Here is a 27,546-nt window from a genome sequence, read left to right as displayed (position 1 = left end):
TATATATGTTTATGTGTATTTTCCCCTTAAGGTCTATCATTTCCTGAGATACATGAAGAAAGTGCATCTCTTCCTTAGATAGAAAGAACCCACTCTTTCAAGTCATATGCCTGATAATCTTCTAAGCTGCAAGACTTACTGCATAGCACATGGTTGCAATCTCATAACATCAGTGGAGATGTTATAAGCAGAGGTGTTGATTCGTATGCAGCTTGTTGCAAGATCAGGACTTAAGTTTTTGGAAATTTGGGCAAGTATTAAACCAAAGAATTGAATTCTTTTATGCATTGCATTGATCATGCGATGGTAGCCCTAAGTCTGGGTTAAAATCCCTGGCATTATTTCTGTTTGCATTATGCTTGCAGCTGCTGTTTATAAATGGAATTAATGTCCTGTCTACTGTCTTAAGATATTAAAAATACCAAACAGTAAATTAGTTATAATTTAGCTCTAATGATATTTTCAGTACTTGTAAAAGACACAACTTTTTCTAATGCAGTTTAAGGTTGGAATACAGTTAAGCTTCAGAATTATTCTCTTTAAACAATAAGTGGACAGGACAATTTTACAGATAGGCACTTTCTTGCCAAGACTGTAAGTATTGCTTAGAAGTCAGGGGAGCGGATGTGCAATAAGTAACTTTTTTTTTTTTTTTTTTTTTCCTAGTATGTAAAAGGATACTGCTGGCAATACCCTCTTTCTACAATTTGCTCTGCATTTTTGTTCTTATGCAGATATAGTACAGGCCCTAATGACTGTGCTGTTATGCATCTTCTCCCGTGACTTTAATCATCAATTTAATATTCTGTTGTAATGTCTGTTTGCCACAAAAGGAAGGAACTGAACCTGCTGCTCAAGAAGACTTTGGAATAACAGATATTATTCTTCTCCTCTGTTTGTATAAGCTGGAAGGTTTAGATAAGTAGCATATGAAGGGAGAATGTAAGTTTTAGTAGATGTTGGCGTACTATATGAAGGCAGAAGACTCAGTGCAAGATGAGTTGCTCTGTTAAGTACCATTGTAGCCTCCTCCCTTCATAGTGCTGATGGATGGGGTAGACTTTGCACAATAGTGTTGATCTTGTGCCAGGTTTAAATGTGGGCCTTTGAATTTTTCTGTTCTCCCCTACCTCCATTTTCCATGTCTTTTTTATCTGCCTTTATTGCTAAGTCACTTTCTTTTAAAAGTGTTCTGAAAAAAATTGCAGTGGCTTGTTTATATTGGACAAACATTAAAGTAACTGTTGGGAATTAGTTTCATGTTTGGGTTCTCATGTTCTAAGCTAACTGCCTTATCGTATGATGTATGGGAGCACGTTCAGCTTGACCTGAGGTCAGCGCTGGTGCAGAGCAGCCCTGGCACTGAGCGGGTGCTGTGGGGCAGCCTGGACAGCTGCTGGTTCAAGCTCCTGACATGTTTTTGCAGGGGATGGATCCAAATAGAGAGATCATGTTTAGGAATGCATTGGCTTCAACTTTGTTTGCAATGTTCTAAAAACATGAGCTTTATGGATCGTTATGTGATATGCTGGCAGTGCTTGTGGACACTCTTCACATTTTGGATTTTGTTTTCCTATAAAACCTGTAATATTTCTTCAAAGTGGCTTGTGAGTTAAAATTGCACAGTCTTGATCATTTTAAAGGAAGTTATTTATATATCAGTGCACTTTTATATAGTTGTACTAATTTGTTTTTGAGGCAGTTTTATCACTCGTTTCATAAGATACGATTACATGCATGATGCAGACCTATATTAGGTATATAAGTCCAAGTTGTATGGCAGCTACTACCAAGTACCAAGGAGAATCTATAATAAAAAATTTGCCAAGGACATGTGAGTGATAGGTAACTAGGAATATCTGGCTATAAACTTGTAATGGATGGACTGGTTCTGAGAAATGTCAGCCATACCTTTATCTGCTACTTTATCTACTACACATTTCACACTAGAACTTAGTGAGCACTTTTTTTTTTTTTTTTTTCCTTTTACACTGCATCTTTGAGAAAAGAGGATATTTTCTTCTGGAGAGTGTGGCAGTGTGAAATGCTAAGATGACTTCCAAAACAGACTTAATCTTTCTCCAGTTTGTGTTCTATGACTTTCTGGATTTGCCAGTGAAATCTCAGTATTTACAGTTCTGTCGGTGGAAAACCAGAACATCACAGTCTATTTTTAATATCGGTATCATTAGGAGATGTGTTTAAAATCAGTATATTTGATCTAAATCATTAGTATGTTGATACTGTAACAAACTAAAAACATCACTAAAAACATTAATTGCCTCATGTTTGTATAATTATTTGTTTCCCAAGATATTTTTGAAAAGCATTGACTCTAACATGCTCTTTTAAATTATAATTATCAGTTTCCCTTTCCTTGCAATAGGAATCCTTCTGCAGTTTTGGCATAAAAATTTTTCAGTTTAATTCTTACATAATGTCCCTCATACAGCACCTAATAAAAATTACATGTTTTGAGTAAAATTTAGATGAGGTTTCTAGGGCTACTTTTCCTGCAAATTTTTATTGTCACTGAAATAACTGTGACTGCAAATGCTTCATCCTACATTGTACTTTTTCAGTATGAAGTAAAATTAACAGCGAACTCTTAAAATGAGTTTTTTTTTTCTTGTTGAATGTTTTCCCTTCATAAGAATATTGTATTTGGATTTCCTTACAATGTCTTACTGTCAGTAGGAATTCTGAGAAGATGGAGGTATCTGCTTCAGAGAAACAAGCATTTTCACTTAAATACAAAGATTTTTCTTTTTTTTTTTTTTCTGAAAAGTGAAAGTGGAGCAATGTACTCTTTCATCAGTCACAGTTTGATTGTTGTAGTATTTTTTGCATTAATTTGTGGAGGGACACTCGCCTAAATTACTTTCTGTCTCTGTGAAAGTCTTTGATCCTGGTGACAGTTTGACTGCATTAGTGAGGGTGTATTGGTTAATCCTTTGCTTAACTTGTTCTTTTGGGCACAGCCAGGGGCCTTTCCAAAGATAATCCGTCAGCATCGGCTAAATCCTAATCAAACAGGCCAAAGGAGGACCTGGGAGCCATGGTACAGGCTGAAGAGCGCAGTTATGAGGCTAGATATGTTTTTATGTCAGCGTTTTGTCTACTTGGTAAATTTGAGTATGTTTACGTGCTCTATCCTGTTGTAAGGCATTGGATCCTCTTTGAATGCAGTAGTTGACCATAGTAGAGACGTTTCAGATGCTACAAATGCTATATGTTTGCACTGCACATGAGTAGATTTTTGTAGGGGTCCTTAGTCCCTCCTTAGTCCTTTAATATAGAACAATGGATTTGAATTGCAATTTTCATAATAGTGGAAAAAAAGAAGCCTTTCACATTTAAAAAGGTAGTCTCTGAAAGATCTGGTCATGCTTGGATGATTAAGTTTCTAAGCTGAAAACTTCTTTCCCCTACAAGGGACTGAAATAGGAAATGATCATCCAAATCAGGAATTTAGTTCACATTTTAAGGTGTTCTGCCTGTATTCCATCTTCATCAATAAAGCCTAGTTTTTGCATTCCTGGTTTTCACATTTTGAAAAGCACTGTTTAATTATTGATCGTTGCTTTAAATCTAGTGTATTCTTCATAGCATAATATAAAATCAACAAGGTACATGCATTGTCTTTTATAAAATAAATTGGAATAATAAAAGATCAGGAGAGGTCTTTCCTTTCTCCAGAATGAAAGTATATCTTGACGTTATTTGTTGTTAGTAGAGATAAAGTCAGAGCTGTGCTTTCAAATTTAAGTTTTTCAGTTTCTTTGTAGAACGATGCTTAAAAAGTGCTTATTAATGTACAAGTGGAGGGAAACCTAAGATACATTTTTCCCTCGTCAGTTCAGCAATCAACTGTAATAAGAAGCTCATATAAAATTTTCATACACTTTAAGGCATTCTTTAATGTCTTTATGCTACTTGAAACACTTTGCATTTTCATTTCACTTAACAAGCATATTGGGATATTCTTTATGCAGATAAAACAAGCTTAAATAATGTTGTTAAAAGTGCCTGCAAGTAAATTGCTTATATATTCCTTTTACCCTACTTCTCCCTCCCCCTACATTTAACATGATTAAACTGATTTTTTATAATATAGCTCCTACTAAATGGTTCTAGAATTCATATCATCTTTATTACTGTTGGCTCAGCCAAAACAATTTCACGATCTTGTGCTACTCAACTATGTAGTACTGTTATGGCAAACATGGGATGCCTTGACTGAAATGCAAATGTGATTTTCATTCTAATAACATTTCTTTCCTTCTCACTTATTGGTCAAAGTTTTTCAAGTGGATTAAAGTTCTCCATGTGAACTTGCTGGATGTTCTAGGACAGTGCCAAATAATATCCATTGATATTCACTAGCACAATGTAGAATAATGAGCTTCCACGATATTTAGTCATCCCACAGGACTGGAGTTGATAGATTACCTGTTTGGTATACTTAGTTTAACTTTTTGGCACCTAGTCAGAGATTATCCTGATCATCTTGGTCGAGGAGGAGAGGGGGTGAGCTACCAGAAGTCATCTCTTGAGATTCTGTTATTGAAGGGTATGTTGAGTAATGTCAGAAGTATAAATGGTGTTTTGTGATCAAGGGGGGATTATATTCTGACTATTCGAGGCCATAAGGTTTTTTCTACTCTTTGTACGTGGTTTGGGTTTTTCAAAAAAGTTAAGAAAATTCTTCAAAACTTTCACCTAGGATACCTGTTTACTTTAACAGATTATTTCCTATAAAAATATTGCGGGGAATGCTGTACAACTGTATTGATTTTTAGATATTGTCAGAGCCAATAGCATGCATGGCATCTAAATCTGTATCGACTACACACATTGCCTCCATGTGTGTTACACTTTAGGTTGAGCTGAGATGATTTTGTGGTTCCTGGGGTGGCAGCTTTAAGGGTTGTGGCAGTTGTCTTAAAACATGTAAAGCAGATGGGACACAAAGAAATATCTTTTACGTAATGTCTATTGCATACCACATGGAAAAATTCAGATGAGGTGGATCAGAGGTGGAGTTATGTGGTCAGTAGACACAGTTGAATTCTTTTCAGTGTATTTGGGCATAGCTCTTAAGCCAGCTGTGAAGCTCACCAGTTGGGAAATGTGACGCCTGCCTCCCGTTGTGTCTCACGTCTGCTTTATGGCTTTATTGTAGCTATGTGTCTATGTAAAGAGCAGTACGTGGTGTTTGGAAGGCAGAAAGAGATGCTGTTTCATGTGAGTAAAAGTAAAATATTGACTGGCTTGTTTTTCTTTGAATGTTTGACTTGGACTGTGGGTTTTTTTTTTCTTTTTTCCTAGAGAGGGGAGACCGTTTCAGTCTCAGAGGGTTGGTTCTTTTCCTTCAAAGACTATAGGACAGTGGATGCAACAGCAAGATATTCTGAACGATTCCAAGAAGTCTCCAGGAATCTACAAAATGATTCTTCATAGTTCAAATGAAACCTCTAATTGGGTGAGGGAGAGCTGGGGCTGCAGAAGAGGATTCTTAAAAAAAAAAAAAAAAAAAAAAAAAAAAACTAAATAAAAAAAAGTCTGCTCCTCTTGTAACATCATGGTGTGTTCACCCATGCTTGATCTGTTAAACGGATGTTATATACCTGAATTTCACACACTAATTTTTGAAAACTGTAATCCATTTGAAATAGAGCTGTCCTTTGGCAGGGTGTTTTCATTTTTTCTTCCTCTTATTTTGCTTTATTTTATTTTTGTTGCATTATGGTATATAATGTTTATCTTCTTTTTCATTAATCAAAAATACTAATCTCATTAATATGGATTTTGGTCTACCTTTAAGGTTCAATGAGTAATTGGTATTTATTAAATACGCTAGCCAGAGAGGAGTTTTGGATCATCTTGGTTCTCTCTCTCTCAAATTCCTGTCAGCAGGAACTGAGAAAAGTGTTTTGGGTTATATATGCTCTAAATTAGGTTAGAAAATTATATTGTTGAATAAATTATGCCTCCCACTTCAAAGGGCAGACATAAATGTGTACTCTTCAATTTGAACAGTGAATGGCAGTTTTCTGCTTGGGCACAATTCTCCTGAAGATTCCCATGTGGTGGCAGTTCCTTGGCCAGGTTAGCCTGGTTGTGAAGTTAACCAAGTAGGAATTTAGGAAGATGTCCCTTAAAATGGTTCAGAGATGCAGCCTAGCAAAGGTGCTTTGACCTATGGGTCCATATCTGTGATGCTATAAAATAAAATAAATAATCGTTTCTAAAACATGGTGTTAGTCCTTGTGGAGTACTGTAACACGTTGGTTAGCTACTGTCTTAGCAAGTAAAGGAATAAACATGTTTGGGAGGGTGCCTGGCAGTCCTGAGTGACTGCAGCAGCGGGCGATTAATGGGCAACAACACCCTGACAGGAACTGCTGACAAGGCGATAATGAGATTAGCACCTTCTGATTCTTTTATTAACGAGTAGCCAAAGAATCATTTGGGCATGTCAGTAGGTAATGATAGGAATTAAAGGATGCTCTGGAACCTTTGGGTAGCAGATCGTGTTCCTAATGCTCTGCAAGTTAATCTTGCAGGTAACTGTGTCTTCTGCTTATGCGTATTTAATTACTGAATGTGGTGGTGTTAGTTAAGGATAGCAAAGGTGGATGCATTAGTGCATTTATTTCAGAGTGTTAGGGATTCAGGTGCATTGCAATGCACGGGTTGCTTTTATACATGGAACGCTTGCTCTCTTTGAAGTAGTATGTTCAGCAATATACCAATGGGAAAGCATACTTTTTCATGGAACCTTATACTTGGATTGGTAACTTTTGAGTTTGTTTCTCAGATAACATCTTACTGTGATGCTTTTCTTGATGTTGGCGTGTAAAAATGGTTATTTTGGGGCAAGAGAATGGGAAAGGAGCATGAACAAAAGGAAACATATGAGGAACGTGGGCAGGAGTGAGGATGAGAAAAACAGAGAATGGTGTAGTTAGTTTCAATATATGAATCCTTGAGAAGATCAGCAAGTGGAGAAAAAAGGATGACAGTGACAGGATAAAGGAGATGTGAAAGGAAACGGGCAAAATAATACCAAAGATTGCTTTGAGTTAGGGAGAAAAAAACATGAGTTCATGCACAGATCCTGGAAGAAAAAGCTGCCTGGGAAAGCCAAGGGTCCTGTTGGTGCATGATCCTGGTGGAAAAGAGTGACTATAGGAGACAAAGGACTGAGGCTTAAGGAGGACAAAACCTTGAGGGAAAGGAAGGAAAGGAAAGAAGCAGGAACATAGCAAAAAAGGGGGTTGCTCTGATTGTCATTGCCTTGGAGAGGGATTGGGCGGGTTGTTATTTCAGTGTAACTCTGGCAGATACTGCTGTGCAGGCATTTAATTTTCTGTATTTTCCTTTAAGAGTGGGGATGGGAAAGGAAATGGATTATTCTTTTCAATGCTTTTTAAAATATTGATAGATACAAAGGTATCTTATGAATGCATTTAATTGACTGCTCAATTGACATTAATCCCATTTGACAAGAAAATCTGATAAGAACGTTGCTGTAATTTTGCATTTAACCAAGTTTAAAGTATTTTAGTGTTTATTATCACACTCTAAATTGGCCTGGAGGCTTTATCTTAGGGGTTTACATTGATGTAATGACTCTGGTATATGAGTGTGGAATCATGGCTCAACAGAGGCACAGATGTGTGAATGGGCATAAATTAAACCTTCTTTAGATGAAATAACTTTAAGATATAACCAACACAAACACTCTATATATCTGATTACAGGATAGTTGCTCTCCACAGAAAGCAAAATTGACTTTTGTTAGTGTTTAGTTTCTCAGGCCACGTGAGTACTTTTGAAAATACCACTCAAAATTTTTTAGAATCAAAGATGATTTTGTACATTTGGATTGTCATGTCGTGAAGGTGACAGAAGCCTTCCAGCTTCTGGGACTCAGACCTTGGTGCTTCTCACTTTCTTATTTTTGGGTATGGCATGGGCCTGAATTGTTGTTTTCATGCGATTGCTAGAGATTGTCAAACTCTTTGGTTCTTTATTTATGTGGCTTTTAGAGTTTCACAGTTCTCTGCTCAAACTTATAATAGTCTTGAAATCTCCATTATCTGGATGTTGCTCCTTTCCTGAGCAGCTGATAGCTCAGTGCCAGAAGGAAATCAGCAGTGCCAGAATAGTAGAGAGAAAGCTGTCTGCTTACCTTTATATTAATATATCTCTAATCATTAAGAAAATGAAAAGAGGAAAAAAAGGAGCCATTCTCAAGTCAAGAATAATGGCTTGCTTTACAGCACTGTTTTCTTGACATGGCAGAGCTTGCTCATTTGTGTCTCAGGCTTTCCTGTTATTCAACCAAGTAAAATGGTTGTCAATCTGCTTTAAGCAAAGAAAATTGAACTGGGTTTTCAGGAGTATTGGTCGGCTTAGTTATGCCAAGCTGTTTCTTTGGATGGTAATAATAGATTTGTGCTTCAGCAGTATCTCTGACACAGTTGACTAGTTTTTAAGCTTACTTTTTTTTTTTTTTTTTTCTTCTCTCCCCTCCACTTCTCTGAAAAGCAAGTTGCCACCTGTACCTGGAATGCAAAAAGGCAATACCATTGTTCATCTTAAAAAGCACGTTTAAGAGAATGTATCTCATTTGCAAGAGTTGATTTATATTTCACTCCTGTCCTCCTTTAAGTTTTCTCTTAAAAGTATATTAGTTTGAGACAGGTTACCAGTAACAAAATATTAACATGGAAAATGATCAACCTGGGGCATTGGCTCTCATAATTCCTTTTTAGATCGCTTACTTTTTTTAACCAATTTTTACAAACCAAATGTTAATGCATATGCTTGATTGCTCACCACCTCTGGGCATCAAACCTGTTTTTTCTCGAGTGCAATAAGTGATTATCCAACTCATGCTGCTCAGAAAAAGAGGTTTTGTTTTAATAAGCAGTTTGCAGTTTGGCACACAATGCTGAGGAAAGCAACATTATCTCTAGCAGTAAACTCTGCAGTCATTGCAAAGCTTGACAAGAAAATGATTGAGTCTGTTTGTTATACCTTTGTGGGGCTGCCACTGCTGCTGATGGAAATGTTGCTGTTTATTCAGCAATGCAATAACACTTTCTGTAATTTATGGATGCACATTCCCCAGATTACTAAAGGTAATATTGTTGACTAAAGGAAAGTATACGAATGGATAGTTTCAGTTGTTCCTGTCCTTATAAAAGTGATTGACTGTTCACTTTGCACTGGGAAGAATTTGCACAGGCTCTTTCCCTCTTAACAATTACAGATTTCCCGTCCACTGACGGTTACAAATAACACAGAGGGTTCTAAGTGGCAAAGGTGGACTGACTTCCACGAGTCCAAGAGACAAAATCCTAGATGTGCGGAGCTCCCTCCTCATGGATTGTCTTCATACTGTTTATCAGACATTTTCCATCAGACATTTTCCATCAATGACAAGTTTTGTCCTTGTATACAAGGAAGTTAAAACTTCTGTTTTATGATGTTTCTATAAGTAGAAAGGATCAAAAAGTCAAGGACAGTGCTAGTGTATCTATTTGTGTCTATCCCAGCTCCTTTTCTGAGCAGGAATATATATTCCCTTGGGGATCTGTTGTGGCCCTGTATTTTAAATAAGGCTGGTACTTGCATGGAACTGATGTAAGAAAACTATCAGTGTAGTGGTTATGGCTACCAAAGTCAGTGGGAAGCAGGCAACTCTAGTGATACTAAAATTCAAGCCTTTGCTCTTCTACTGTGAGAAATTGGCTTTCCATCCCCCTGAAACAGGTTCCGTTTTGCTCTTTTCTTAGTGAACGTCTGGGTGGTGGTGCAGTGGATGGTGCTTTAGGCAAACGCATAGAGAGGGAATCCTTCCAATGACACTTAGTCCTCCTGTGAGAAGCTTTCTAAACCAGCTTGCTACTTGGATTGTTTCATATTCTACTACAGAAACAACATAATTCCCTATTTAAAATCATGGAGAGTAAAGGAAGATTTGAAGAAACAAACATGCAAAAAAATTCCCAAGACTGGAAAAAATAACACAGTGGTTCTGTTTGCAAGATGTTCTGCCAAGGTGGTGGAACCAAAAAACTGACTCTCTGCCCATAGCGTCTAATCTAGTCTTGGTCTTCTCCAAGAAGCTAGCTTAGTCCACAGGAACAGAAGTGTAAATTATGATATTACTGCAAACATAAATGAAGATAGATTGTCTCATTTTTCTTGAAAAGTTTCCTGTTAGGAAAAATTATAGTTAAAATGGCATTTTTAATTCAAACACTTTGTATGGTTACTAGATGCTTCTCACGAGTGTGTTGCAATGTTTTTATTTGTAAAAATGCATTTTGCTTTCTCTTTTTCCATCCCTTTCTTTTAGGATCAGTTGAACGGTAAAACCAAGGCAACCTTCAAATGTCCGTGTAAGTGATGAAAGGTGATATGAACGTGCTTCTGAAATTACAGCTTTTTAAGTTTTAATGGAAACAATTTTATGTAAGGGTAGTCCTCCTCTCTGCTCAAAACAGTCACAGAAAGGAAACCTGGGAAGTTGTTAGGGCAGTATGAAAAAGCTCAGAGTTTCAGTACGTCAGGTTACCTAGTAAATGTAGAGTGAGCACATGATAGCTACAAACCTGAAACAGCTCTGAGCTTGTTCTCTTGTAACTTGAACAGATCACCAACTTGCTGTATCCGCACAAAACAGCTTGGACAAGTAAACTTCCAATAAGAGTTGAGTTAGAAAGAGAGCACATATTAAAGACTGAATTTGTAATCCGTACAAATTCTCCATGTCTTATTAATTGCTTTTATTATCTAGCATCCTAGCAGAAATCTGTTATTTTGAATTTTTATAATCTATGACTGCCAGCCACTGAACACTTTTGCTTGTAGGTAAAACATCACAAATAACTTTTCCTGTCCCTCATCACAGGTACTTAATTAAGGATCTGTTCAGGTTTAAAGACAACTACTTTGATGCTTGTGGCACTCCTACTGTATCAGGAGCTGTGATGTACAGAAGCTGGTTTCCTGGGGAGCTTTTGGAATACTTTAAAACCTAATTTTAAGTATTGTATCTGTTTCATCATCTTTGTGGAGTCTTCTTTCAGAGTTTCAAAATTGTTTCTCCTAGTATAATTCCTTTCAGAAAGACCTTTTCAGAATAATTGCATTCCCTTTATGTTCCTTTGTAAGGATTAGCATTAAAGGCCGTGCTTCTCTCTTGCACACTGCTGCTTACAGAAGCACTGAACAGTTAGCGTTTTAACAAATGTCCACATGGATTTCCACAAGAGCTGCATGGCAAAGTGTAGCTGGAAGCGGTTTCTCGGTCTTGGCAATTTCATTTTTGCTTTTTTAACAATTCGGCAAGAAAAAAATGAAAAAAGCTTCCCAAAGTTTGACGCACACGTGCGCATGCCCGCACGTTCCCGCTCTTTCTCTCTCTCCCCTCTATCAGCAAGAGCGGCGTTGCCTAAGAGCTCCAGTGTGATGGATGCAGAGCAGCGCTGCAATCTGGGATATTGTTTAAATACCGTAAAAAGTCTTGCTCATTTACTCTGTCTGTGCACCGTAGAGAAAAATGGTGTGGTAATCCTGCCATAGCAGGTGGTACTACTTTCATATCAGTATAAAATGAAATTCTGTGGATGGCTTTTTTTTTTTCTTGTTCACTCTTTTTAATCTTTAAATAAGACGATTGGTAGCCTGTTGGCAAGAAAATGGGCCCTGAATTTTTATTCAAAGTTATACAAGGATGATAGTTGGAATTTTTGGCAGGAGGCAAGCCATTGCTTTTCATAAAGTGCTGTCAGGGGAAGCTTTTTCTGAGTTACCTGCTGGGTCCAAGCTCTTTTATGTTGTTGTTGTGACAGGTAGATTTATAAGGCTTGAAATTTGTACAAATCAGTTGTCATTCAGTGCAAGCTGTCAATGTGTCAAGCTGTCGTGCCTGCTGTGAGGGGATGCCTGAGGGGGTGTACAAGGGGGCAACCACGGAGAAAGGAAATGAGTTCAAACAGACCTGAAATGGAGCTCACTTCTCTGGGTTTTCTGCCCCTGTAGAGCTGGCATTGATTTTTCTTGATGTTGAGCAACAGCAAACCTTAAATGACATGTTGTTAGCAATCTAAAGTTGCTGTTTATTGTCTTTTAAATGGCAGCAAATCATGCAGAAGAGAATATAGTGTGTGTTTTTGAACTGTGCATGTTTAGCAGCATCCTGTTGGTGTCACTTTTCTGGCCTGGCTGGTTTCAACTGGGAGAATTGCTGCTGCTGCACTGATGAACATAACTTTCTGTGCTAATGTGCCGACATGACATTAAGAGGAAGTTTTGTAGACTTCCTTCTCAGGGCTGAAGATCATAAATGAGCATAAAGTCAAAATGAGAGAGCAGCAGAGGTGTTTAAGCTGCAGAAATGTGTGCTTGACATGCCTGTGCGTATTAGAAATTACAAGATGTTGGCTTATCAATCACATGCTTTCCGGGTCAGAGGCTCAGTAAGAAGATGCTCAATATTGCTTCACAGGCAGAATCAGACATAAGCTGAAAGCACGCTACCCCACTGGATGGCTGCTGAGCAGTAATGATTTGTTCAAGCTGTCAGCTTCAAATAGTTTCTGAAATCAACTGCCTAAAATCTGACCAAACTTTGTAATCGCTTTGTATATCTGAGTAGCTCCTAAATGAGAAGTATTTTCATATGATCAGCATTGCACACTTGCCTTGGAAAGTGATGATGTTACCTGGGAAGGTGACTGAACTTCCTGACTCTTGTCATGTAACTTTACTCTTCAGGGTGGCCGTACCAGTGTAGGTTAAGGTAAGCGAAGCCCAGTAAGTACCGTGAAGAGCTCCATCCCTTGAAGAGTCTAGCATTTAATGTGTGTGACATGGCCTGTCTCCAGAGGTTGGTTTTCTTCACATCTGGGCAGGCTATAATTAGTTATAAATTTTTTGGCCCTTTCAGATGATTCTTCATCCATCAGGCAGTACTGGGAGAGAGGAAAAAAAAAATACTGGCTAGGGATGGAAACTGGGAAGGTGACATTTGAGCAACAGCCAGTGTCTAGAGGTAAAAAAATTAATCAAAGATTTCCATATAGCCGTTACCAGCTGGCATTCATGGCCTCTGAGCCGTTGAGCTAAAAAGTCTACAGAGAGGCGCATGGCGCAGCTGAGTTTGTCTTGTAAAAGCGCAGCTGTCCAAAACATGACAGCTACAGCATTAGCAGGGCCATTAAGAGGTGTAGAACATTTCCAGGGAAATGATTTGAAAAATGACAATGCTGGCTCCTGTGTGATATTAATTATACCCTGTGCTCATGGCAAATAAGCTAAAATAGTTGGCAAGAAAGACAAAATGAGGTGTCTTGTTTCTGATAGTCATTTTGATCAGTCATAGTACAAACTGGTACAGCTTTTTAAAGAAACAATAGCAATAATGGACACACAGCATTTCTGGATTAGCTCTTTTTAAGCTCTTCAAAATAAAATGAAAAGCTCTAGTCTATAGGAAAAGGTAACACCTGTGCTCTAAATGCCAAAATAATGCCAAAATAAGTGGTATCTTAGCTCTGAATCACGTATTAAAGAAGAATACTTTTTGCACAGTTTCTAAAATGCTACTGAAGATGTGGACATAAGGCCCACAGTGTGGAACAGCCAACATAGAAAGTTTCAGAGCTGTATGAATCAAATGTTCTGTGTAATCCTATTTTGAGTGAATGATATTTTGACCACACGTGTGTGGTACTGAGCTAGAAGAAAAAAAAAAAAAAAAGATTGTGTGAATGTGGAATGAGAAGCAGACAAAATCTGGATATGGTTTTGATGGTCTTATAGCAGATAAAAGCTAGATGTGATTTTGATGGTCCTATAACAATGTTATGCTTCTATCTTATAAAATGTATTTATTTGCATAATCTGCCAGTGTATTTGTGGGTACAAAAATTTATGCAGCACAAACATGGTAATTAGTAGGACCTTTAGAAGGCTTATGATTATTTTTAGCATTTAATATGTTGTTTTAAATTCCTTGAAGGCATGCATATAGAAGGAAGCAAAGTAGTCATGACTGCCTTGACATCATTTGGAACATTTTTAAGGTTTTGTTTCTGTGTTGGCAGTGCTGTGCCTACTAATGACTGCTCACGCTATTAAGCCCATGCATATGAACTAACACTATATCAACTTTGCCATCAAACAGCTGAGCTTTCTGTGCTTCCTCTGGCATCATTTTTTGCCCCTTTTCTTGGAAAAGGTTTGGAGCAGGATCTCCGAGAAGAGCCTGTCCTTAGAGGTGCATGCCTATTCATAAGGACAGGACAGAAGTCACACAGCCTGAAGCCCAGGCCACGTGGGCTGAGTTGTTCTGTGTGCTTTCTTGCAGAAGTGTTAGTGCTGTAGCAAATTTATTATGAGACAGTAGAAGGCAATGCTGTAACTGAAAACTGATCCTGTTTGTTTGTTTATTGGTAGCTTTAGGTTCCTGCTGGATCACTTACTGTAAACCAGCTTACCATATCATTGCCTGAGCAGAAACTGGAACAAACAAGTACTTCTGTTATTAGCTACATTCTTTCTGCAAAACTCCATGCCTTGTTTGGGCTGAGTGCTGGAAGTCAGCCAGCTTTTCTTGGTTCACAGGTCACTGAGAAGTCAAGCTTTTTAACTTTACAGTGGGCCTGAGTAAGTGCTGTGTGTTGTGAACTTCTAAGAGGGAAGAAGCCAGTACAAATCCGGTCATCTTCTAGCATGGGATGCCGTGTTCAGCATGGGCATTCAGCTCAGGTCATGGGAGAGCTGACGTGCTTGGATTCTTCTACTTTATTGCCAGTTTTATTCACAGTAAGAAGTGATTATTTGAACTCACTATTTTGTCGATATTCACAATATTTTCATTTAGAATGGGAAACCTAGATGAAGATTTTTTTTTCTTATAGATATATATTTTTTAAATGTTGTTCTTGAACACTTCTGCACCACATAACAGTATCCAATGATATAGATGTGAAATTTTAATGCTATCAGAATTTCTTGAACTGCTAAAGCTAATTTTAAATTCAGAATCTGCATTATGGGTTAGAGTAGTATCTATCTTCCTGAGGGGCAAGTCTTTGAGCTGTCATAGTGCACTTATTTCACTGCTGCGAGGCTGGATGCTGCCAGTCAACATATAATATTTAGGTGGTCTGCAGGCCTGATCCTGTTATTAATCTCATAAAGAGGTTCATAATAAATTGCGGTTTGCAAATAGCCTATCATACATGAAAACAGAAGCGTAATGAAGACAAAACTAAGCATAGTTGATCAATCTGAATTCTTTGTGTCAGAAGAGATGTCCTCCTGTGTAGCAAATTCTATTGAATAATGTTGAATTCATGTAAATAAGCGCTCCCTTTTTCCTCCAGCATAAAGGAACTTTAAAACTTCAGAACCGCAGTAGGCCAGTGCTTTAACACCCTGTGGAGACTGAGACCCCAGATCGTTCTTGAATTCGTTTTCCTATGCCTAAACATGAAAAGAAACCCCAATTTGCTGACTTGCCCCAGGAAAACTATTCAATAGGCTTTTCTCTAACACTGGTGAGCAATGCTTTTTTCCTTGGTCTGTGGATCAAATACATCACACTGCTCCCTGCACTGATCCTGTAGTTAAATTACCCTATATAAACAACTCTTTGTTATTCCTGCCTGTGAAAAATGTTGTGTTCTCTTGGTAAAGAAGAAAATAGACCTGGAAATAGGAGGTCACAAGCAGGTCAAAGTGTTTAGCTGAAAGGCTGGCAGAGTTTCAAGCAGTGAAGTTTTGAGATCTGAGATTGAGATTTGGTGGAGATGGAGGTTAAGTTTTGGGTTTTCTAAGTGTCTGGTCACAAGATTAAGGGGTAAAATCTACGAAGGTCAACCTAGACTATTTGAAGAGTTGTTTAAATGTTTTGGCTCTGTTATCTGTTAATCCTTTCCTAAACGTGTTGAACATGAGAAATAATACATAGTGTTAAACCACCAAGTGCAGAGAAAATGCCTTAAAATTACAGTGTGTGGCAAATTAGAGACTACTCGCTCTTTCCTCTTTCCAGAGCTGAGGCAGCCTGTTTTTCTTTTACCTTGTTTACCTTGAAAACACGCTTTAATGCCTGTGGTGTTTCTGTTAACCTCCTTGAACTCTTGTGATTTCATTCATGTGATTTGTTATTGAATGACCTTTCCAGGATTTCACAAAACATGACCTTTTCTTGTCAAACATTCAAAGATCTGAAAAGAGATGCTGTCATGGGGACAATACTTGTTTTGCTAATTATAACTCGTGTTTCTAAACATGCATGAAAATGCAAATTCATATTTCTTTGATTGCAAAGCAAATCAAAGAAATCAAAAAAAAATGCTTGCTTTTTTTTTTAAATAGCAATGATTTTTCAAAAAAAGGTGCTATTTCAGAATAAGACTTTGGAGTTTGAATTAGCACTGTATATAATGACCACTAAATAAATTTGTTCACTTGCTCTCAGGTTGGGATAATAAGTGGTATTATTGAAGGAAAATATTATTCACCTTTTCCATAAAAAATATTTTTATATAAAGCATACAATACAGTGTGTTTTTAGAAATAACTGCATAATGAAGTATCAAATATGTCAACACGCTTCAGTTACAGAGTTTATTAAATGGGGGTAAATGTAATGAAGATACTCACTAGCAATGCTTTGAATCCTTACAGCTGTTCTTTGGTGACTTGCAATTTGTTTTTTTATGCTTTGAGAAACTTGGTAGTACTATTAGGGCATTCTGAGTTCAGAATCTGTAGAGCTTCTCAAAGAATGAGTTTAGCTAACGTATAGGAACGCCATATCATTTCTAATAGAAATTATATAGCATAAGAAGAACACTTGAAATTATTTTTACTGTGTGCAACTAAAGGGAAAGTATTTGAGCAATGAGTGCAAATTGCTTTTTAAAACATATGAGATCTACATTAAAAATGCAATTTTTTTAAAATGAAATTGCTACTTATCTTTTTCTTTCATAAAGAAGGCTGTTAGGTATGAAGTAACTGAAAAGATATATAAGGAGAAAATGATGATAGGTGTGAAGGAAACCTGCAAATTTTTCATTATTGGAAGTTTATTTTGTGACATATAGGATTCTTGACTGTATTATAGGAAAAATATTTTGGTCAAATATGAGCCCATTAATATTTGGCTTTGATCCAATATCAGAGATTCCTTATTCATCAGTGTGCTAAAATGAGGCTTATGTAAATTTATCTAAATAAAAAAGACTGAAATACCCAGTGAAACAAGAAGAGAAAACATCTTATCGAATGCTCTTCCCTTAAGAAAACATGGAGTTATTTGTATTTTCGGAGATAAGTGCATCATGTTATTACAACGCTGAAGGAAAATATTTCTAGACAGTAGCTGGTGAGTTCTATTTTTGAGGATTTGTTGTCTGGTAAATCAGAGCCTGACTTTCAGAGGCCTAATCAGAGCCTCTCAGCACTTCACTAGATGTTTAGAGCCAAAGCCACTCCTTTTTTATGAAAAATATTTGCTGTCGGCTTCTTCAGCTTGTCCTTTTTTTTTTCCCTCAGCCCTCTCTCCTTTTCCCTAGCACAGGAATCAATTAGCTTTTTTTTTTTTTTTTTTAATTTAGTTTCAAGATTTCTCCGAATTACTACTGTATGAAGTGAAATGTGGTGTCAATGACACAAAATTAAGTCTAGTGTGTGGCCCTGATATTTACTGCTTGAATAGACCAAATTTCCTACCCTGGCATACGAAGTGCAGGTAATGGGCAGCAAAAAACACAGCTGTGAGGAAAACTGAAGATCACTGGCACAACAACTCATAATGGAACCTCTTTCCATACCTTCTAACTTGTCTTTAACATAGGTGTGGGGTAACATATGCACCTGTGCATTTCATTTGAATTTATTGATTTTGCTAAAAATAAGTCTATCCGTTGGCATAAATCCTCCCCCTTGGCAACATCTACTTAAGAAAACCTTTTTGACCCTGCAGGGTATGAAGTATTTTTACTTGTAAAAATCCGTCCTATCTCTGTACATACCATACTCTAGATAGATAGTAGGCGTATTTTTGTCCGTAGAATCCCGTTTTTGTGTGACATTTATAGAAAGAAATGACAATGAAAATAAAATGATGACATTAAGGGTGCCTGCATTACATCATACCTGTGGATTTCAATTTCTAGCTCTTGTATGTTTTTTATACTCCTTTGTTATAAACAGCAAGAAGACTTGTAGAGAGGTTCATGAGAAATCAAGTAAAAAAGAAGAGAGAAAACAAGTCAAGAGTAATGAACTTTCTTATGAAGATGATTTCCGTCTAAGTAGTTGGAAATCTGTTGGAAATTTGTGACATTCTTCATGTTTAGCATCAGTTTAACACAGACATGAAACATGTTTGGTGCACAAGTGTATTTCTAAGGTCTTGCAGACACTTTATCCTTTTGACTCTTTTTGTTCTTTTGTATTTCCAGAATTTAATATTAGACATAATGTTTTTATGGGATCTGATGCAATACAGTGTGATCTACATTCTTCCTCCTTTGAGAGGAAGTAGGCTTTTGCTGATTTAGTTGTCTATGTACAGGCTTATCTGCCTCTCTTTCTCTTGGCTTCTTTTTAGGCAAACTATCCAAAAGAGACCTGCTTCAAGCTGTTTTTCTATGAAACGGAGCTCTTTGCAATTTGTGCAAAACTGGTAGGGACTCCGAACCACCTTGTGTAGGGCAGTGACTCTGAGCCATGGAGGCTCAGAGAAGGTAAAATTTCACTGAAACTTTCCATGCACTGAATGGGAAGGGGCAGAACCACGTTCCTGCTCTGCTGCCCTCTCCTCCCCTGCTTTCTGAAGCGGAGGGCTCTCCGGGTGCTGCCGTGTGGTGGGACAGCAGCAGGAAGCTCTCTGGAGGCCGCTTGCTGCCTGTTGCCCAAGGTGGTGATGCTGGTGCTAGAGGTTGCCGCTAGCTTTTAGATTTTGTAAGGACATCTGTTCTGCCTAGCTGCTTTTTCTCTTTGTGACTCCATAATTGAAGTCGTTAGATGTATAAAGTAATGGACAATGACAAAAGTGACTGTGTTGCAGTTTCTAGAGGTCATTATAGTTTCTCTTGTGTAACCTTCAAAGTCGTAGTTTTCCACAGAAGCAAGCCCATCTGGAGAGATCTATCTGTTGGAGACTTGTTTATCAAAGGCTCCAAATCAAAGAAAAAATTGTCTTTCACATAATTATCTTCTGTTTGTTTCTATTCTGTCATTGACTGCTTAGCATAAATGGGTATACAAAATAAATTTAGACTAATGCTATTCCTAAAATTCTAGAAGTTTTAAAATTTATTGTTACAAAAGTCTTCCAACAGTTTTTTTCAAGTCTTTAGAAGACTTGGGATAGAAAAATGTTTTTCACTCTTTTTATGAGACTGTTCTTGAGAGCCAAGCAATTTGTTGTAAAAGAACATAAGAAATGTTGAGAATGAGGAAAGTTATTCATTCCATAAAAACTGTACCTCTTAATACTTATCCACTACAGCCTTTGATCATTTCATAAATCAACCCAGGATGTCAGTGTGTGAACAACATTGTCCGATAGGCTATTTCAAACATACTGAAGGTGTTTATGATGGGTAGTTAGATTTCAGCTATACAGCAGTCTAGCTTACACAAAAGAGGACTGTGCAATAGGGCTTAATAGTCATAGCTTAAGAACCCAGAGTTTATGTAATTCCAGATGTACTCAACTTGACCACTAAAATTCTTCACAAAGAAATTTTTAAAATAAAATATTTTTTCTCATTTTTACTTGAAATTAGGGTAAGAATTAGCGAAGTACTAGAAATATATTTTTGGAGTGTGGCACTGTTAATTATAAATACAACTATAAGATGGCTCAAACACTGCTGTAATAGCTCTTTTGATCTGGGTAAACTCAAAGGCTAGCTGTTTGTATCAAAAATGCATTTGGAGTTATGTTTGGCTGTTTCAGGTCCGAAGTATGAAGATTAGTGAATAGAACTTTGAAATTACTAGTGATGAAAAACCTCATAGTGCATCAATAAATACCATATGCTAGTTATGGAATGTGATGCCAGTTCTATGTAATAGAAATTAGTTTCTCCCATTTTGTTCCATCCTTTTGCTGAAACTGTGCTCTTTGCACTGGCCCTGCGGTTCCTTCCGTAGGGCTAATCTGCATTGTATGTAATGTTTATTTGGCATTGGACTCATCCAGAATACCAAGCCAAAATTATAGCTGTTGAGTACAGTTCTTCACACAATATTTTGGGCTATTTCTGTATATCTATAGCCAAATATTTTAGCTAAGCTGAGAATGAAGGGAAGAGAGAGTATTAATGCTCTAAGGAAGCACTTATAAAATATATATATTTTGTATTTATCATTCCCCTGTAGGGAAATAACCACTGAATGAAAGATGCTAAGATCTTTGTGCACTTATTGGCTAATGGATGCCAGGCAGCATGGTGATCTGTCTGCTTTACGGTTATTGAAAAGTGATATACAGTGATTATGCAGATTTGACACCCAAACAGTCTATGGGGAATGGCATAAATGTGTGTATGGGGAGAACACTATAATTCAGTTTCATCATATTTCTGATTCAAAGTTGAGCTGAAGTGAGCTGTATTCTGACAGTAGATGAAGGACCTGCTTACAGCTTTGGCATTGTGCTCTATACTGTTCCAACTAATTTTACAAAATATTCATATATAAGCTGTAGGCGCAGTAGCAGAATTTACAGGGTGCATAATGGAATATACTTTGTTGAAATGAGTTCACTTGCTCTGAAAATGTGTGTTCTGTTTGTATCATTTGAAAATGGTCATAACTACATATGCATAAATGAATGTGCTGTTTGGCTGCTCATTTATGTATGGCAATTTAGGGAAGTGATCTGTATGTTTAAACTGGACAAGTACTTTAGGTGAAAATAAATTGTATCAAAAACTAAAATGCAGCACATAAGTGGCTTTTGTTTTCAGAGGCTGTCCTCTTTCTCTTCTCCATTGACTATAGTATTGAGAAGAATGAGCTTGTGCTGTTTAGTAATGCGGTGGTATTGAGGAGTTTCTGACTAGGACCAGAGTCCTCTTCCTTGGGGATGTACGCACAGCAAAATGCAGGTTCTGATCCCAAAGAACGTAACAGTGCAAACGCAATGGGGAGATATTTTTCAGCCTTATATATAAAACTATCTTTGTCCTTAAAAATTATTACTGTGCAGTTCAGTTGAGGTGTATTTCTGGAGGGAGGAAAGATAATAAACTATAGTGTGTTTCCACAAATGCAGGACTAATAGGTTGTATGTGCAGACACTTGCAGCTGACTCGCTAAAATGCTGGTGCCAATTTACCTCCAATAGTCTGTCATGCATTTTTCCATGGATACTTTCAGGAAAATTCTAGAACATCAGCAGAGAAAAGCCAAAAAAATGACTGTTGACTTAAGCTGGAGTCCATTCATTTCTTACTCCATAAAACTGACTTTTTAAAAGACATTGATAGAAACTTGTGTCATTTGCAGATAAATGTGCTCCCTAATTCAGTATCTGTAACTCATGGGAGATGTTTGCTGGCTGGCGATAAGGGGACAAAGTCAATTTTAGGGAGCTGCACTGAGGAGAAAGGCATGCAGAAACTCCATTTGGGTTAATGATAGGAAAGAGAATGGGTGGATATGGCTGAAGATGACTGACTGGTCTATTGCATGTATGAAAGATCTTGAATTTAAAGTTGTGCTTGTAGCTGGGTAACAGCTACAAGAGACAAGTGGGTCTTCAGGTTAAGTCCGTGTAGCTGAGTGTCAGCATGAATTTACCAGCAGTTTTCTACTAATTGGAGCAGCAGAACTTAACCTTGTGTTTGGGGAAAAAAATACAGAACCACCTCAGGGTAACCTATTCAAGATTATCAATTACGGATTATTTTGATATGGAAATGCATCATTTCCATAGGAGGAGTAGCTGATACCCCAGAGGGCTGCGCTGCCATCCAGAGGGACCTGGGCAGACTGGACAACTGGGTGGTGAAAAACCTCATGAAATTCAACAAGGCCAAGTGCAAGGTCCTGCACCCGGGGAGAAATAACCCCAGACACCAGTACAGGCTGGGGACCGACCTTCTGGAGAGCAGCTCTGCAGAGAAAGACCTGGGTGTCATGGTGGATGACAAGTTGACCATGAGGCAGCAGTGTGCCCTCATGGCCAAGAAGGCCAATGGGATCCTGGGGTGCGTTAAGAAGAGCGTCTGCAGCAGGTCGAGGGAGGTGATCCTGCCCCTCTGCTCAGCCCTGGTGAGGCCGCATCTGGAGTATTGTGTCCAGTTCTGGGCTCCACAGTACAAGAGGGATGTGGAGCTTCTGGAGAGAGTCCAGCGCAGGCCCACAAGGATGATCAGGGGCCTGGAACATCTGCCCTATGAGGAGAGGCTGAGGGAGCTGGGCCTGTTCAGCCTGGAGAAGAGAAGGCTGAGAGGGGATCTGATCAGTGTCTATAAGTACCTCAAGGGAGGCAGTGAGGAGGATGGTGCTGCCCTCTTTTCTGTGGTGGCCACTGACAGAACTAGAGGAAATGGCCACAAACGGAAGCACCAAAAGTTCCACAGGAACTTAAGGAAACATTTCTTACCAGTGAGGGTGCCAGAGCCCTGGAACAGGCTGCCCAGAGAGGTTGTGGAGTCTCCTTCTCTGGAGATCTTCCAAACCCGCTTGGACGCAGTCCTGTGCCACGTGCTCTAGGTGACCCTGCGTGTGCAGGGGGGTTAGACTAGATGACCTCTAGAGGTCCCTTCCAACCTTAAGCATTCTGTGATTTCCTTCTGCCATTCATTCTTCTTTCTCAAAAATAAAATCTAAAATAATTTCTACTCCTTCCTAGTGGTCTTTTGGAGAAAACAAGAAGGAGACAAAAAAGGGAGAAGGAATGTCCTCTCTGCCATGCATTAGGTTAGCATATATTATAATTCCAGCCAACATTTCAGGGCACACGATTTAGTTCTCTACCTAGGTGATAAATTGAGGAAAACTGTGTGTATTAATTTGAGCATGCTTTAGTTTTAGTGGCAAGAGAGAAGGTATTGGGTAATTCAGGAATGTTGGCTGCTAATTGCATGGTACTTGATCATGCTTGAAGTTTTGCCCTTTAGTCATGACATTAAATCCTGCCATTTCAGGGTCAGGCTTTACAAAAAAGGCTGACCCAGATTGAAGTGACTCTCCACTTGCAATGGGACCATGACATTAAATTCTTTAGGTAGAAAGCTATATTCAGGCAACACTAGCCAAAGGTTAAAGGCCCGTGTAGAAAGCTAGTCTTTTTAACTGCATATCTCCTTAAACACATTTGTGCTCTGTGCCCCGAAGGACTAGAATCTGGTGTTCACCACTGGATTTCTGCCAAGAAATGTTCATTGACACTATGGGTTTATAGTTATAATAAAAAGACATGTGTGTACCGTTAACATGTTATGTATCTGAGTTAAAGGTGGATGTTAAGGCCAAGATTTTTAATAGTTTGTTATCTGGAAGCTGCTATTTAAGTATCTAGAAGAAGGTGTCTTCTGCAAGTACCTAGTGGCAACTGTTGACCTTTTGAAAGTCTGGCACTGGTGGGTTTGAACTTGAATAGTTGTAATAGTAATGAAGTCTAAATTCACGTAATATGTATTTGAAATATTCAAGAGAAAAAAAAAAAAAGGACTTTTTCTCTTCAAAGAGGAAAAAAAGGTGGCATGACTGCGAGCACAGGTGCTAGTGTTCTGGCTCTGACCATTAGGAGTCCTTTTGCTTCCCAAATGATGGATGCGGGATGTGTGTGATTTGATTTGTTGTTTTTTTGAGGATGTGGGAGGGCGGGGTGGGTAGAGCACATACGTGTGTGACCATTCCTGCCAGTCTTGATCCAGTCTGAACAGCTGATAAGATTACGTAAGATGAATAGCAAAGAATGTCAGTTTGCCTTCCAAATACTGGTCTTGAGCAGAATGAAGCCTGAGCAGGCTTCTGCCCTTTTACTTTATTTTTATTTTTTTTCATTGAAATCTAAAGTCCATTTGGACTGTGGGCACATTATGTAGTGTTCAATACATGAAATGGAGGGAATGCAATCTGTTCTTTTAAAGTAAATGTGAAGAACATCAAAATGGGTGTGTATGTTTTATTTTCTTTTAATACACATAAGAAATTTAAAGAATCTTACGTACCATTAATCTGCTGAAATCTTCAATAGAACAGTAAACACAGGTTTTTTTGCCTCTATAAGCTGTCATCTGCTTTCAGCTTCCTTTTTTTTTTTTTCTTTCCCCTAAAGTGATTTTGATAATCTACTCCTGCATTGCTAAAGCTCCAACCCCTACAGTGACGGTGGTTCTTTTTGATAACTTTTATTCTTTTTCTTGGGCAAAGAAAATTAAGCTTACATAACCAATTCTACAGATGCAAGTTGTCACCAATATTTTTTTAAAGTTACTATGACTTAAGAGCATCATTTAAATTAGAAAACTAATCATTGAATAGGAACTATTTATTTGGATACAAGCCCTGAGCATGCAGGAGACGTGTTAGTAAGTCACTGACATATGGATGTGATCGCTGTTTCTTTGACCAGATTTGGTTTCTGCAGAGTGCGTGAGAAGGGAAGATAAATTTTGTCCTAGTAATACTATAGTGACTCATAAATAAATGGTTACCCTTTGGTGCTTACAGTTTTCATTAAAGCGGCCTGAGCTTTGTTATTGACACCATAGGTTGCCTATTCAGGGAAATGCAGTAAAATTTATCAGTGTGCTTTCTACACCTAATAAATCATCCAAACAGGGAACCATATGGCAGATAAGACCTTGAAAATGTGGCTTCAGCATGTGAAGAGTCAAGTTGCTGAAATCTTGAATGATTACAGCTCGTGCGTTTTCCCTTGGAATATCTTATAGTTATTTTACATGCCATTTTCTTGTTCACCCTATTGCCTTTTTGTCTCTCTCTCCCTCGCTCTCTCTTTCTCTCTCTTTCTGTTTTTCCTCCTCCTTTTTCAGCAGCACAGTGATTTCAGAAAAAGTCCAAAGCAGATAAGACATTTTTATAATGCCTTACTGGTCGTAGGAAGAGGGGCAGGGAGGAGCAGAGACTGACGGGAAGGGATGATATATGTGGCGGCTGTGTCCCAACTCTCCTCTAGCCCGTTGTCATTAATCATGGCTATTAGTTTTTTCAGAGCTGCCTTGTCTGCACAGAGCCTCAGCAAAGCCCTTGTTTTTTTCATAGCACAGTCCAGGCAGGGGGGCAGGAATAGGACCCTCCATCAGGCTGCTTTTTCCTGCCTGCTAGGGTCTTTTTTATTTATTTTTTCCTGACCCCCCCCCCTTTTTTTTTTCTGGGGGAAAAGAGCTCAGTTGGCTCTTTGTAGCTATGTATAAGCACTTATCTGGTGACACAAACACAGGTCAGACCATTGTTAATACATATTCACACAGCAGCAGCTTTGTTATTCCCTCTACCTGCCTTAAGGTGATTCTTTCCGAATAATGTTGTAGATGACTGGACTTGGACACCTTATAATTATGGGGCATCGGCGAGAGATGAAGACCTATTTGTGATACATTTTTAAAGAGGCATTTGAAAATCATGGTGCCCTTTCTTCCCCCATTAAAAAGACAGCTTTTGTGGAAAGTTGGTGTGTTTCTGTAGCTGCTGCGTCCTTGACGGCTTCTTGGATAGGCAAAGCTGAAATGCAAATCTTCCTTTAAAAGTGCCCTCCTAATGTGATTTAGAAAACAAAAACAAATGGAAAAAAAGCCTACAGACTGCCTAGAGAGATTAAGATGTTGTCAGCTAAGTAGCTGTTGTAAGTTTTCTCTCAAAACATCATTAATTGGAGTTTATTATTTTCAAAATCTTCATAAAAACACTCTGTAAAATATGCAAACAATACTGCTGATAATAGAGTTTAAACGTTCCTGACTTTGCAGCCTAATTTCAGCAAATGTTTATATGACAAGACCTCAAGCATGGTAGTTGCAATAGCACAGGGAAAACTTGCCATGCAAAGAAAGGATTTTTCATTACATTTTGTTACAGAGAGAAATAGCATATTTGGAAACTATCACATTTTGTCTCTTGGAACATTATAATGTGGAATGTAGGTGTATGATCTAATCACACTTCTGCAGATTAAAAGAAACAAACTCCTAAAGCTTTCAATCCTGAAGCAGACAAGTGTTTTTTTTTTTTTTTTTTTGCCATTTGTAATTCTTTCTACTTAGTAAATTATAATAGCTTGGAAGTTAAGAGTGGTAGTGGTGGTAAACAAGTACTAATTGTTTAGAATACCCAGTGTTGTTGGTATCTGTCTCTTTGAATCAAATTACACGTTGATCCTCGTGAGCATAAAAGGTCCAAGTGTTTTGCTTGTGGGGGGGAAGACACAACTTCAGGAAATGAGTTAGAAAGAAAGGTTTCTCACCACTATCTTAGAGGCCTTCTGAGTTTGGGACTATAAATGTTGAGACTTAACACTTAGAACCAGCAGGTGAAGATGCAGCTACTGCTATAGTAGCTGCAAACCAGCCGTGCTCCGTGAAAGAAAACACATTTCTTGCTATGACAATCCGTCTTCAGCACAAACTCTTTACTCTTTTTGCAGAATTGCCTTTATCATCATCAGGAGCCTTACATTATTTGAGCAAATGTTTCTCATAGACCTGTTCTGTATCTTATAGCATTACAGTTTCTTGTCAAACTTTGGCTGTCTGCGTGTTTTTTTTTTTTTCTTCCTATTTTACTAATATCTGTGTGGAAATATGTTTGCATATCAAATATAATACCTTAGTTTGATCAATTTGTATTCAAACAGAGAAGAGAAGAGTAAGATGGGATCTTGAATGGTGTTTCTGTAGATTGGGACTTGCAATGTTTTTAATATTATACCCTAGGAATACAGCCCTTGGAAAACTGGTTTTAAAAACTTGGCCTCAGTAGTTGGCTTAGTTGTTGCTAACATGGACCGATTAAAATGCCTCCGCTAGAGAAATAACTCCTTCCACTGTGCTTTAAGGCATCCTGGAACTGGTTGGTTTGGGCTGGTGATTATCAGCTCTTGAATTAATACGATTTTTTTTCCTAATTATATTTCTTGAGAAATTAAATCCACTTTTCTCTTTTGGATGTTAGCAGTGGATATTTTGATAGGCTGAGCTTTTCGGTGGAAATACTTAGGCCATGGCTATGACTACCATGATTGGCTTCATTGAGAATGACAAATGTGGCACATAAAGACATTCCTTCTTGGTTAGACCATTTCTTTTGTTTTTAGTCTCTTCTCTGTTTTTTAATTTGTCTGGGAAAAAAAATACATGTTTTTGTTTTTTGAACTCAGCCCTTGAAGAAGTGGTTGGGAACTGTATTTACACCTTCAGTACCTAGATGCAAATTTCAGTTATTATCCAGACCTAGAAGGAAAGCTTGATAAGTGAACTGAGATAGGGATGTTTGTCCTCTGGAAATGAGAGT

The 27,546-nt window shown here is 38.0% G+C and overlaps 1 protein-coding gene across 2 annotated transcripts in view; it reads left to right on the top strand.

Annotated features, from left to right (window-relative positions):
- Window positions 1–27,546, top strand: part of LRMDA (leucine rich melanocyte differentiation associated) — a 609,951-nt gene that overhangs the window by 58,377 nt on the left and 524,028 nt on the right. Inside the window, exon 1 of one of the 2 annotated variants that reach the window (XM_088526445.1) lies at window positions 26,002–26,048. The exons of the other annotated variant lie outside the window; for it this stretch is intronic. Coding sequence (XP_088382571.1) covers window positions 26,029–26,048 — 20 coding nt within the window. The 5' untranslated portion in view covers window positions 26,002–26,028. Of the gene's footprint in view, window positions 1–26,001; window positions 26,049–27,546 lie in introns of those variants that run through there. 2 annotated transcript variants of the gene reach the window in all.

The sequence above is a fragment of the Tinamus guttatus genome, unplaced genomic scaffold (genome assembly GCF_059628265.1).
Source record: "Tinamus guttatus ecotype Peru unplaced genomic scaffold, ASM5962826v1 Tinamus_guttatus_pri_ptg000246l, whole genome shotgun sequence".
Taxonomy (NCBI): Eukaryota; Metazoa; Chordata; class Aves; order Tinamiformes; family Tinamidae; genus Tinamus; species Tinamus guttatus.
The sequence above is the reverse complement of the archived record's forward strand: the minus strand, read 5'-3'. Positions and strand labels throughout refer to the sequence as shown.